The 12,123-nt window shown below is 43.7% G+C and overlaps 1 protein-coding gene across 1 annotated transcript in view; it reads right to left on the bottom strand.

Annotated features, from left to right (window-relative positions):
* Positions 1-526: 526 nt before the first annotated feature.
* Positions 527-12,123, bottom strand: part of Gabrr1 (gamma-aminobutyric acid type A receptor subunit rho1) — a 32,499-nt gene continuing 20,902 nt past the window's right edge. Inside the window, exons 6-10 of the mRNA XM_090337709.1 lie at positions 11,792-11,874; positions 7,613-7,753; positions 5,568-5,720; positions 3,311-3,507; positions 527-1,384 (exon numbers count right to left, since the gene is read on the bottom strand). Of these exons, the coding sequence (XP_090193835.1) occupies positions 1,052-1,384; positions 3,311-3,507; positions 5,568-5,720; positions 7,613-7,753; positions 11,792-11,874 (907 nt within the window). The 3' untranslated portion in view covers positions 527-1,051. The remainder of the gene's footprint in view (positions 1,385-3,310; positions 3,508-5,567; positions 5,721-7,612; positions 7,754-11,791; positions 11,875-12,123) is intronic.

Here is a 12,123-nt window from a genome sequence, read left to right as displayed (position 1 = left end):
TACCTTACTGGAAAAGCATATCATTTTGAGTGAAATCCTGCTCCAAGGGAGAGAGAAAGTCATGATGACAAAACATAGAAGATTCAAACCGAGTGATCTCTATATCAAAATGCAGACATGTATCTGGTCTTCCACGTTTCACTACCAGAGAGAAATGTCTAGCAAAGTCAGAAGAGATTCCACTAATCGAAAGAGCTTTCCTTATGAGAGGTGAAATCTTTGAATTGCAGCTGGTAAATAAAAACCAGAATAAATATTATTGCCTTTCATTAAACAGGAGAAGATCAAAAGAAGTAGCAGGCCATGCACTGAAGCATGGGTGGAGATAGAGGGCCATGCTGATTTCATGCAAAGGAGCTTGAGGTACTGCCCAGTTTCATTTGGTTCAGAGAATAGAATGATGCTTATATGAAGGAAATCATGAATGTGAATCAGCATATGACGTCTAAAAGAGATTGGACAACCAATTCCTCCCTCCCCCCAGCCCAGTTATTCTGCTTCCCCCCCCCCCCCGGGACCTCTGGAGATCAGCCTTGGTTGCTATGGTATTCTTAAAGCACCTAGTATAATGCTACATATACAATAGGTGCTCCATAACAAAAATTGTCTTAGTGCAATTGTGGAAACCTAGACAAGAGATGATAAAAACACAGGTGGTCTTGGCTGCTCCTGCTTCAGCGATGGCCAACTGATCAGGCAATTTTTAAGAAATATGCAAACTCTAAAACATTTATTTCTCTGGTGTAAAATGTGTGGGTTTTGTATGAAACAGCAATGATAAATTAACGTGCTACCTAATTTCAAACGTCAATTGTTAAAATACCATGCAAAAATTTTAATTGTGCTCAAATAGCCACCACTTCGAATTTTTATTAAACAGTTTGCCTGGTTCTATTTTCACTGAATAAAAATATTAACAGTGTTCAAAAAGAAATACAGGTGGGTACTGGGGTTTGGGTTTTTTTTTTAAACCATTATTTCTTCCTTATTCTACAGGTATTTTCTCTGGTGCATACCAGGAAGAATATGAGACTTAGATAATTACAGTCATCTATGAGAAAACAGACCAATATATTAAATTGAATAAAATGTACGCCGCTGGAAAAATGATCCTGGAGTATTTATCAATGGCATGGGTGTTGATCCTCATGCTCACATAGCTGTTTCTTGGGCTTTTCCTCTGTGGGGAGCTCCTCTCCGAGGCCAGGGTCAGCTGCACCGTCATCCTGTCAGGTTTCTCTCCATTCTCAGGCAGCACTGTCATCCTGTCAGGTTTCTCTCCATTCTCAGGCACATAGCTGCCCAGATCATTCACCTCGCCATCACTGTAGCTGCCGGCCAGCATCACAGCACGGGCCTGCGGCAGCCCGCACGTGCAGGGGAGCTGCAAACACAGCAAGCACACACACCATGCCAGCCTTATCCCTCACTGGGAAGCCTGAGAAGCGTGTGTGTGTGTGTGTGTGTGTGTGTGTGTGTGTGTGTGTGTGTGTGTTGGACTGCCTTTCTGATCACCAGCACACACACACACACACACACACACACTCACAATCTAAACTAGTAAGTTCAGCTTTTGTTCAGCTAAAGACTCTCTGTTGACTTACAAGAAACGAATAGCACAAACAGCACGCAAGATCGTAAATACAAGAGGAAAGCATTCCTGAAGGTTGACGTTAGGACCTGACACTTGCTTAGCCCAGTGAAGGACTGTGTTATTTTCTCCTTTCCTTCCCACCCCCTTCCTTCTTTCATTTTATTTATTTATTTTTTGGTGCAGTACTGGGGATTGAACCTAAGGCTTTCGGCATGCTAAGCACATACTCTACCACAGACATCCACCCTAGTTTCCCCAGGCATCCTTTTCTTGAGACAGGGTCTTGCAGTGTGGCTCAGGCAGACACTCCCTGCCCATCTGAGGCCAAGCATCCCAAGTGGTGGCTTTCCTGTGTGTACTACCACACCTAGCACCAAGCCCTTGGTGTAAAGTATCAACAGATCACATTAGTGTGAGCGGGGGTTGGAAAGCTGGCTATTTGGGGAATAGATTACTACTGTATGGTTAGACTTTAATTTAATTTAATTTTTTGTCAGTTATGGGGCTTGAACTCAGGGCCTGGGCACTGTCCTTGAGCTTTCTCAAGGCTAGCACTCTACCACTTAAGCCACAGCACCACTTTTGGCTTTTACTGTGTATGTGGTACTAGAGAATGAAACCAGGGTTTTGTGCATGCTAGGCAAGCACTTTACCACTAGGCCACAGTCCCAGCTCGATTTTATACTTTTAGTAAAAAAAAAAAAATCTCTAACTAGCTTTACCAAACCAAACCTATCAACAAAAATAAATTCTGTAGCCAGGGCGGTGGCTCACACCTGTAATCCTATCTAGAAAGGTGGCTGAGATCTGAGGATCCAGGTTCAAAGTCAGCCCAGGCACAAAAGGACCTGAGACTCTTATCTCCAATTAACCTCAGGAAAACGGGGAAGTGGGTCTTGGGTCTTGGCCCAAGAATAGGATGGTAGCCTTGAGCTGAAGAGCTCAGGGACAGGGCTCAGACCAAGTTCAAGCCCCAAGACCCACAAAAAATTTTGTAATCTGGTATCTCCTGTGATACAATACCAATATGTAGCCAATATATATAATCTAGAGGAGATTATCATGTTCATTAATTTGCAGACTGGAAGGAGAAAGAAAAAATAAAGATAACCTGGGAAATGATGACACAAATTGCCTGGAATAAGGGGAGATAGTTCCTGGAGGATTCTTCCATTGTATCTCAATATTCACAAACAACTTGTTCCATGGTGTTAAATTCTCTTCCCCTTCCCCTTTCCTTCTATTTTGCACTAACTCTAACACTACCAAAGGAACTATGTCTTATTTATACTTGTTTATCAACACTTGGTTCAGAGTAGGTGAAAGTCCAGAGTAAATTTCATACCATTATTACACACATCCTTCTAGATTTTTGTTTGTTTTTGTTTTGTCGGTGGTGAGACTTGAACTTTGGGCCTGGGCACTGTCCCTGAGCTCTTCGGCTAAAGGCTACCACCCTACCCTTGAGCCAAGCCCCACTTCCCATTTCCTAGAGGTTAATTGGAGACAAGAATCTCAGGTTCTTTTGTGCCCTGGCTGGCTTTGAACCTTGATCCTCAGATCTCAGCCTCCCCAGTAGCTAGGATTACAGGCGTGAGCCACCGCGCGGGGCCATGTCCTTCTGTTAGTTCTTCTCAGGAAGTAGGTGAAGGAGGTGGTATGGTGGCCCTATGTCACAGTCCCAGCCCCAGGCCCTTGCCCTCATGGTCAAGTTACCTTCTCCCGCAGCTTCCGCTCCTTCCGCTCCCGCACGGTGGTCAGGTAGTTGACGGCTGCGTACTCCAGCACCGAGAGGAACACAAACACGAAGCTGACCCACAGGTAGATGTCCACGGCCTTGATGTAGGACACGCGGGGCATGGAGGCGTTCACTCCCGTGATGATGGTGGACATGGTTAGCACCGTGGTGATACCTGCAACAAGCATGGGGAGCAGGGAACGAAGGGGTTGTTTTCATGCAACAACTTGACCTCAGAGCCGGGCCTCGACCCCTTAGCTTCTTTTACTAAAGGCTGCTGTTCCTGATGACGCCTCTATTCCGGCTTTTGGTGGCTACTTGGGAGGGTCTGTTGCATTTCTTTGTCCTCTCTAGCTTCAGAGTGTGATCCTCAGATCTCAGCCTTCGGAGTAGTTAGGCGCGAGCCACCCGTGCTTGGTGAAGATTTAGCTTTCACAAAGCTTTTTCATGGTATCCACACTTTCTCCTCGGTAGACCCTGTATACTCTTCATATCATTGCATTGCTTTATGCTCTGCAGAGAACCTCAGCCCTTGCAGGATTAAGACATTGCTTTTAGCTTTTCTTTTTGTTCAAGGCTAGCCCCCGACCACTGGAACCCCAATGCTACTTCTAGCTTTTTGTGTGTATGTGGTACTACATACACAGAACCCAGGATTCAAGCACACTAGGCATTCTACTACTAAGCCACATTCTTAGCCCAAGACATTTCTTTCAATTTGGTTATTTTTTGTTTTGTTTGATTTTTTTATGCCTGTCCTGGGGCTTGAACCCAGGGCCTGGGCACTGTCACTGAGCTTTTTTTTTTTTTTTGTGGGTCATGGAGCTTGAACTCTGGGCCTGGGCCTTGTCCCTGAGCTCTTCAGCTCAAGGCTATGGCCCTACCCCTTGAACCGCAGCCCCACTTCCCAGTGTTAGTGATTAATTGGAGATAAGAGACTCTCATGGAACCCAGATGCTCAGATCTCAGCCTCCTGAGTAGCTAGGATTATAGATGTGAGCCACCTCACCTGTCTATGTCACTGAGCTTTTTAACTCAAAGCTAGCACTTTAGTACTTGAGCCACAGCTCCACTTGTGGTATTTGATGGTGTTTAATTGGAGCTAATAGTCTCAAGGACTTTCTTGTCTGACCTGGCTTTGAACCTTGACCTCAGACCTCAGCTTCCTGAGTTAGCTAGGGTTACAAGCATGAACCATGGATGCTTGGCTTTGATTCAGTTGTTCTTGTAAGTGCTGAGTAGTCTTGTACTTGTGGCTTATTTTTTTTATCACCTGTCAGGCATCCCCAGCAGCCACCCCACAATTTTACCAAGGACGATGGTGATAATATCATTTGTAGAAGAGAGATTTTTCAAACCAGATTGCATACTTAACTTGGCACACTAGCTGTTTGAGCTGCAGAATACCTATTAGAAGACAGGGCATCTGTCTGTGGAAATTTGCCCAGAATTTCAAATTAAGCTCAGCACATTTGCTTGGCCAACATCAAATCACATGGGATTGGGGTCACTCTCAGGGCTAGATCCAATCCATTTTCATTAAAACCTCATGGGTCACAAACTCCCTTACAAGCCCTGACCTGTCTGAGCTATGGTATTTTGTACAAATAAGATATAGTTAATGGCAAGTAGCCATTCTTGGTTCTTACCAATGAATTACTGGGAGAGCTTGTTAAAATGTAGTTTGTTGGGGCTGGGGGTGTGGCTTAGTGATAGAGTGCTTGCCTAGCATGCATGAAGCCCTCAGTACCATATAAACAGAAAAAACATTGCAAGTGGCACTGTGGCTCAAGTGGTAGAGTGCTAGCCTTGAGCAAAGGAAGCTCAGGGACTGTGCCCAGGCACTGAGTTCATGCCCTAGGACTGGGAAAAAAAAATAACAAATTAAAAAAAATTCCATCAGGGAAATCTCTTGGGCTAGCTTTTCAGAAGTCCTGTTATAGAATATGATGCATTCTACAAATGAGCAGACAAAGTACCCAAGGGCAGGTTCTGCACCCCAGGATGTGGCTCCAAGAAGACTAAAGGTGGGGTGTCTAGATGGATCCTGATGGGAAACTGTCCTCCTATATAGAGTCTTCAGTATGGGATTTTCCCCTGGGAATCAATACCCTGGAGCACTTTCAAATTAGAATGCCTAAAGGACGAATTATTAAAGAACGATTGCTATGTGGAAAGAATTACTTATGTGTTCGAGTGCTTGGACTGTGTACTTGAACTTGCCATGTCCCTTACCTAAGGGTACTCTGGCGGGCACAGCTCTGCGGTCGATCCAGAAGGACACCCAGGACAGCATAACCATCAGGGTGGCGGGGAAATAGGTTTGGAGCAGGAAGAAGAAGATGTGGCGACGCAATGTGAAATTGATGTACAGACGGTTATACCAGCCTAGGGAATCGAGGAAGAAAAGAGAGTGATATTCTCAGCGTTCATAAATCAGGATTTATTCAGGAACTCTCAAGTGCCTTCGAGAGTCCACTGGAACTATATCATAATGTTAACAGAGTGGAAGTGGGGAAAATCAGAGACAGAAGGGAATGGTAATGCACCCCATCTGAGGGAATCCATCTCAAAAACTTTTCATTTTTCAGCCATCCTCCTAAACAAGTGATCCACTAAAGAAGGTTATTTAAACTTTTTTTTCCAGTCCTGGGGCTTGAACTCAGGGCCTGAGCACTGTTCTTAGGCTTTTTCCTCAAGGCTAGAGCTCTCCCACTTGAAGCAGAGCACCACTTCTGGTATGTGGTACCGAGGAATTGAATCCAGATCTTTGTGCATGCTAATGCAAGCACTCTGCCACTAGGCCAAACTCCTGGCCCTAAACGTTTTTTTTTTTTTTTTTTTTTTGCCAGTCCTGGGCTTGAGCTCAGGGCCTGAGCACTGTCCTTGGGTTTTCTCAAGACTAGAGCTCTACCACTTGAGCCTCAGCACCACTTCCAGCTTTTTTCTATGTATGTGGTACCGAGGAATCGAACCCGGGTCTTCATGCATGCTAGGCAAGCACTTTAACCACTAGGCAAAACTCCCGGTCCCCTAAATGTTTTTTATTGAGGAAAAAAATCCCTTTTGTTTCCATTTCCTGGCGATCATTTCAAATAAATATTATATTCTATGACAAGATGCACATAGATATTGTGCCTTTGTGTTCCTCTCCCTAAAAAATATCCTCCTTTGGTCTTTGCTGTGTGTAAATCCTATATAATTGATCATGTCCCTGTGTATTTTAGATCTAGCTTCCACATATGAGAGAAAACATGTGCTGTTTGTTGTGTTTCTCACTGGATTACTTCATTTAACATAATTTGTTCTAGGCTCACCCATTTTGCTGCAAATGACATATTATTCTTCCTTGCTTCTTCCTCCCTCCCTCCTTCCCTTCCTCCCTCCTTCCCTTCCTCCTTCCTTCTCTCCCCCCTCTCTTTCTTTCTCTCTTCCTCTCTTCTCTCCTTCCCTCCTTCCCTTCCTTCCCTTCCTTCGTTTCTTTCTTTCTTCCTTCCTTCCTTCCTTTCTCTCTCTCTCTCTCTCTCTCTCTCTCTCTCTCTCTCTCTCTCTCTCTCTCTCTCTCTCTCTCTCTTTCTTTGTTTCTTTGTTTCTTTCTTTCTTTCTTTCTTTCTTTCTTTCTTTCTTTCTTTCTTTCTTTCTTTCCTTCTTTCCTTTTGTAAGTTGTAGAACTTGAATTCAGGCCTGGGCGCTGTTCCTGTACATTTCAGCTCAAGGCTACAGCCCTACCCCTTGAGCCACAGTGCCAATTCCAGTTTTCTTAGTGGTTTATCAGAGATAAGAGTCTCAAGGACTTTTGTGCCCAGGCTAGCTTTAAACTACAATCTCAGAGCTCAGCCTCCTGAGTAGTTAGGATTACAGAAATGAGCCACTGGCGCCCAGCCTAATATTATTCTTCTAATGCTATGTAAAATTCCATGGTGATAGGTAGCACTTTTGTTGTTGTTGTTGTTAATCTACTCGTTTATTGTAGGGCGCCAGGACTATATCCATAATATCTGAACTCTTGTTAGTCAAAATAGCTCAGCTGCCTCATTGTTATCTGGGAGCTTATTAGAAATCTAGATTCTTGAGGCAAATAGCAACAACAACCACAAAAACCCCACCACTTCCATGAATGCTTGTATCCCACTAGATTTCACTTGGGATTCCTGTCTCTGCTTTCAAACGTAAGCATTAGGCTCTGTCCATTAACAACCAAGTTGTATCGGTCCTAAAACCAGAGGGACCTCCAGAGCCGAGGCACAGGCTCCTCAACACACAGACACACCTGCCCTCACCTGTGCTGCTGTAGAATGCCAGTTTGGTGGTGGTGTGGAATTCTTGAATGAGGAACTGAGAGAGTGAGATGCGCTCATCTGTCTTTAAGGAGTCATTGCCTTTTTTCCAGTAGAGCATGAGGTCGTCTTCCGTGTAGGCATCTGGAAAGATGAGAGCCAGCATCAGACACAAAATAGGGAAGATGGGGAAGATGATGGGGAAGATGGATCTATCTGTGGACAACGTGGAAGCTCTGTGTCCTGATCTCCCACTCCAACTACCAGGATTGTGTCAACAGTGTAAGTGAACAAACTATGCTCTAAACAAATCAAAACCACTCTTAAAATGACCAATCTAGTTCTCCCAGTCTTCCAAAAGCCATCTGAGCAAACTCCCAAAGTAAAAGGGTCAGGATTCCTACAAAAAGGCTCACCCTAAAATTCAGCTTGTCCTTACGAGGTTAAACCAAATGGATTCTCTCCTTTTTTTCATGAGTTCCATAGAACCCAGGCCTTGTGTATGTAGCTAGGCAAGCCCTAGAAACAATTCTAGCTTTCACATGGCTATTTTGGAAGTCAGAAATGGTATACTAGCAAATGTCACATGGTTCTGTCTTAAATGATTCTACGTGTTTCTTTTTCTTTCTTTTACCCCCCTTTTTGGAAGGGGAGGCAATACTGGAATTTGAACTCATGGTGTCATGCTTCCACTTGAGCCTTGTCTCCAGCCTTGCTTTTTTTAAAAAAAATAAATAAGTGAAATTTTATTACTTCCAATAATAGTAAGCTCAGTTTACAACATAAGAGACAGTATATTGCCATCAAATTATTAAATATGACCCATAGAATATTGCATTGATTTTACATAACAATGGCTCTGGGAAGAAATGCAGGTAATCAGTATTAACACCAATTGTATTTCCAACTAACCACACTTCCTTAAAGGGTACATGGACATTGCATTCAAAACTGTAAATTTGCAGTGAAAGATGTCTTTAGGGATTTAGGAAATTAAACTGGAACAAGTACTTAGGCAAATAAAGATAAAACACAGACAGACATTTTTAATCTAAAAACAGCGTCTTCTCAGATCTATTGGAAGGTCAGACTAGAAGTAAGCATAAGGCACATTACACAAACCCCATTCTTTTTTTTTTTTTTTCTGCCAGTCCTGGGCTTAAGCTCAGGGCCTGAGCACTGTCTTTGGATTTTTCTCAAGGTTAGAGCTCCACCACTTGAGCCTCAGCACCACTTCCGGCTTTTTCTAAGTATGTGGTACCAAGGAATCGAACCCGGTCTTCATGCATGCTAGGCAAGCACTCTACCACCAGGCCTAACTCCCTGCCCAAACCCCATTCTTTTTGATGTTGCAGGCCTGGGCATTGTCCCTAAGCTTTTTCTGCTCAAGACTAGTGCTTCACCACTTTGAATCACAGTGCCACTCCCAGTTTTCTAGTGGTTAATTGGAAATAAAAGTCATGGTTTTTCCTAACCAGGTAATCCTCAGATATCAGCCCCCTGAGTAGCTAAGAGTACAGGCATGGTGCCTTTTTTTTTTGGTGGGTCATGGAGCTTGAACTCTGGGCCTGTGCACTGTCACTGAGCTCTTCAGTTCAAGTCCAGCCTTGCTTTTTGCAGCTACATTTTGGAGATGGAGTCTAGTAAAGTTTTCTGCATAAGTTGGCCTCAATTTTTGATCAAAATCTCCTGGATAGCTGGGATTATAGATGCAAGCTACAGGCCTCCAGCTCATTTTCCATATTTCTGCCTTCTTTCTAAGCATAATGATTCACTGATGGATGCTGAATACCTTTACCCACTATCAGGTAATATGGACTGCATTATAGTAAGAAGAATCTATGGAGCAGAAAAGACCTTTTCTCAAGCCTCCAGTTGTGCCCACCCAGAATAAAGTAAAAATGGCTAAAAATGAGTACTCTTTAGTATCATCACCATCTCCACCCCATTTTCTCACTTCAGGTGAGGCTACCTCATTGCTCAGTTCATAAACTCTCCAAAGGCCTGGTTGTAACCTAATGGAGTTGCCAATCCCCATCTGTCCTGTAAACCATCCTTTCTGTGGCTCCCTCACCCTTTTCCTGTGTGATGGATGGTACATTCTTTGGAGCATCTTGGCTTTAGTGTTCTGTGCAATCAGACTCTACAGAAGGCTGTGGGTATATTTCATAGTATTCATAATTTACAACTGGATTTAAGTAAAAGGCCTTAAGAGCAGAGGAACTCTCACTTGTGGATAGTCCAGCCTATCCTGCAGACTGTGCTGTAGACAATCCCCCTCCCCCCCCCCCGTCGGGTGTACAGGCCAAGGTTTTGCACCCCTTCCTGCTCTTTGCTATCCTGAGGCCTGAGCTTCTTTTGCTCAAAGCTAGTACTCTACCACTTGAGCCATAGTACTACTTCTGGCTTTTTCTGTTTATGTGGTACTGAGGAATGGAATCCAGGGCTTCATGCATGCTAGGCAAACACTCTACCACTAAGCCATATTCCCAGCCTTGCAGTGCATCTCTTGTTATGTATTGCCTACTGTTTCTACTCTCTGTAGAACCCTAACTGCCTCAGCCTGAAGAAGCTCTGTTACAGATAGGGAAGAAGCTCCCTAGCTATGGGGAAAAACAAGACACTGTAGGTAGTAAACTTGGTATTTCAGCATGGCTCAACCACTCAGCTCTGTGTCTGAGACAGGGGATGACACGCCTTTAAATGATGATTATAACTGTCTCAAGGGGATCTTATGAAGGGAAAGTAACAGCACAAGCAAAGGCATCAGATAGCAACCAGTCCCTCCACTGGTCCTGTGTTTTCCACATCCTTCCCTTAACATTCAGTGCTGTCCATTTGCTCGTGTTTTGTGTGGTGTCCAATGCACTGCTACGCTGGCTTACAAAGGTGCCCTAAATAAACAACAGCAGGTGCTCGGCCTCTGACACCACAAGTACTGCCAAGACCAGGGAACACCTGGTAAGCTGGAGCCAAATGGGGGCCAGACTATGCTTGTCAGAGACAGTGCTCAGGCAGACAGAGTAGAAAGGAGCCCCTGCTGGGGAATGAAGGATTGAGCAGCTAGCATGTCTACTCTCCCTCTGCCTGGCTCTTTCTAAGGGTATGGTTTGTTATACACTGTTGTTTTATTGCCATAAGATATGCATAACTTCAAAATTGCCATCCTAATTATTTTTCAGTGTTCGGTGGTATTAAATCTATGTTGTGCAACTGTCACCGTCCGAATTTTTCTCACTCTCCCACTCTACTCACTCCTATACCCCGGAAACTACTATTCTACTTTCTGCCTGTGATATTTTTTTTTTCTTACCAGTCCTGGGGCTTGAATTCAGGGCCTAGGCACTGTTCTTGGGCTTTCTCAAGGCTAGCGCTCTACCACTTGAGCTACAGCACCACTTAAGGCTTTTTCTGTGTATGTGGTATCAAGGAATCGACCCAAGGCTTTATGCATGCTAGGCAAGCACTCTACCACTAGGTCATACTCCCAGCCCAATGCTGTTCTTTTTATGTTCTGTATATCGAATATACACATATATGTGTATACATATACATATGGTTTATAAATATTTCCACCCGTATTGTTGATGGTGTCCTTTGGTGTAGTACATTTTATATTTTCATGAAGTCTAATTTGTTTTTTTCCTTTGTTGGTTGTGCCTGTGGTGTCACTGAGCCAGGTTTTTAACTTTACAGTTGGTGATATAAGAATGTCAACAAGCACATAAACTCAAAGTGACAGTTCTATAGGATAATTGTTGCCAAACTTCATGTTGCCAGGAATTGTTTTTTTTTTTCAGCAGTAATGATAGTAGAGGGAAAAAAGAAGCTCTCTGGATGGATTTCTCTGTGTGGGAATAGGAACACACATGCGTATTAGGCCGAGGGCTCTTATCTTTCGACTTCTCCTCCCAAGCAGCTGGCTTAGAAAGTTCTGTGAAAATTCTTGTATACACAGAATGAAGTTTCAAACCATTACTACAGGAATGAAGAAAAATCCCTAATAGGAGCATATTTTACTCTAAATGTGTTCCTGAATGTTAAAATCACCCTTATTTAGTTCCCATCTCAGCCATCCCTTTAAAAGCACAGCCACAAGTCCTACTGTGGCTGCTACTGAGAACTAGAGGTGTTCAGAATCGCACTGTGGGGCTTTGGATTCCTGGGCACAAGTCTACTCACAGCTTTCAATCTCGAGTGAGCATGTTTGTGTGTCCAGGGGAAAGCGGCTGAAGTCCATGTTACACATTGCAGTCACTGTTACCCTAGAAACAGAACACAAAATCCAAGTCTCAGAGCCTCCTACAGGCAAGTACAGAATGAGAAAGCAAGCTTCCGTCTTACACGTTTGCTTGTAATTCCAGAATTTAGGTGAGAAGTCTGTGAGTGATATCCTACTTGAACTACACACAGGTATTTCTGTTAACCTGAGGATCTGTGTGAGGCAGATAGAATGTCTCCCTACTCTGGCATATTGAAGTATTTTATTTTATTATTTATTTTATTTTTTGCCA

This window comes from Megascapheus bottae, chromosome 8 (genome assembly GCF_031878675.1).
Source record: "Megascapheus bottae isolate mThoBot1 chromosome 8, mThoBot2.hap1, whole genome shotgun sequence".
NCBI lineage: Eukaryota > Metazoa > Chordata > Mammalia > Rodentia > Geomyidae > Megascapheus > Megascapheus bottae.
This window is presented reverse-complemented; position numbering and strand designations above follow the sequence as displayed.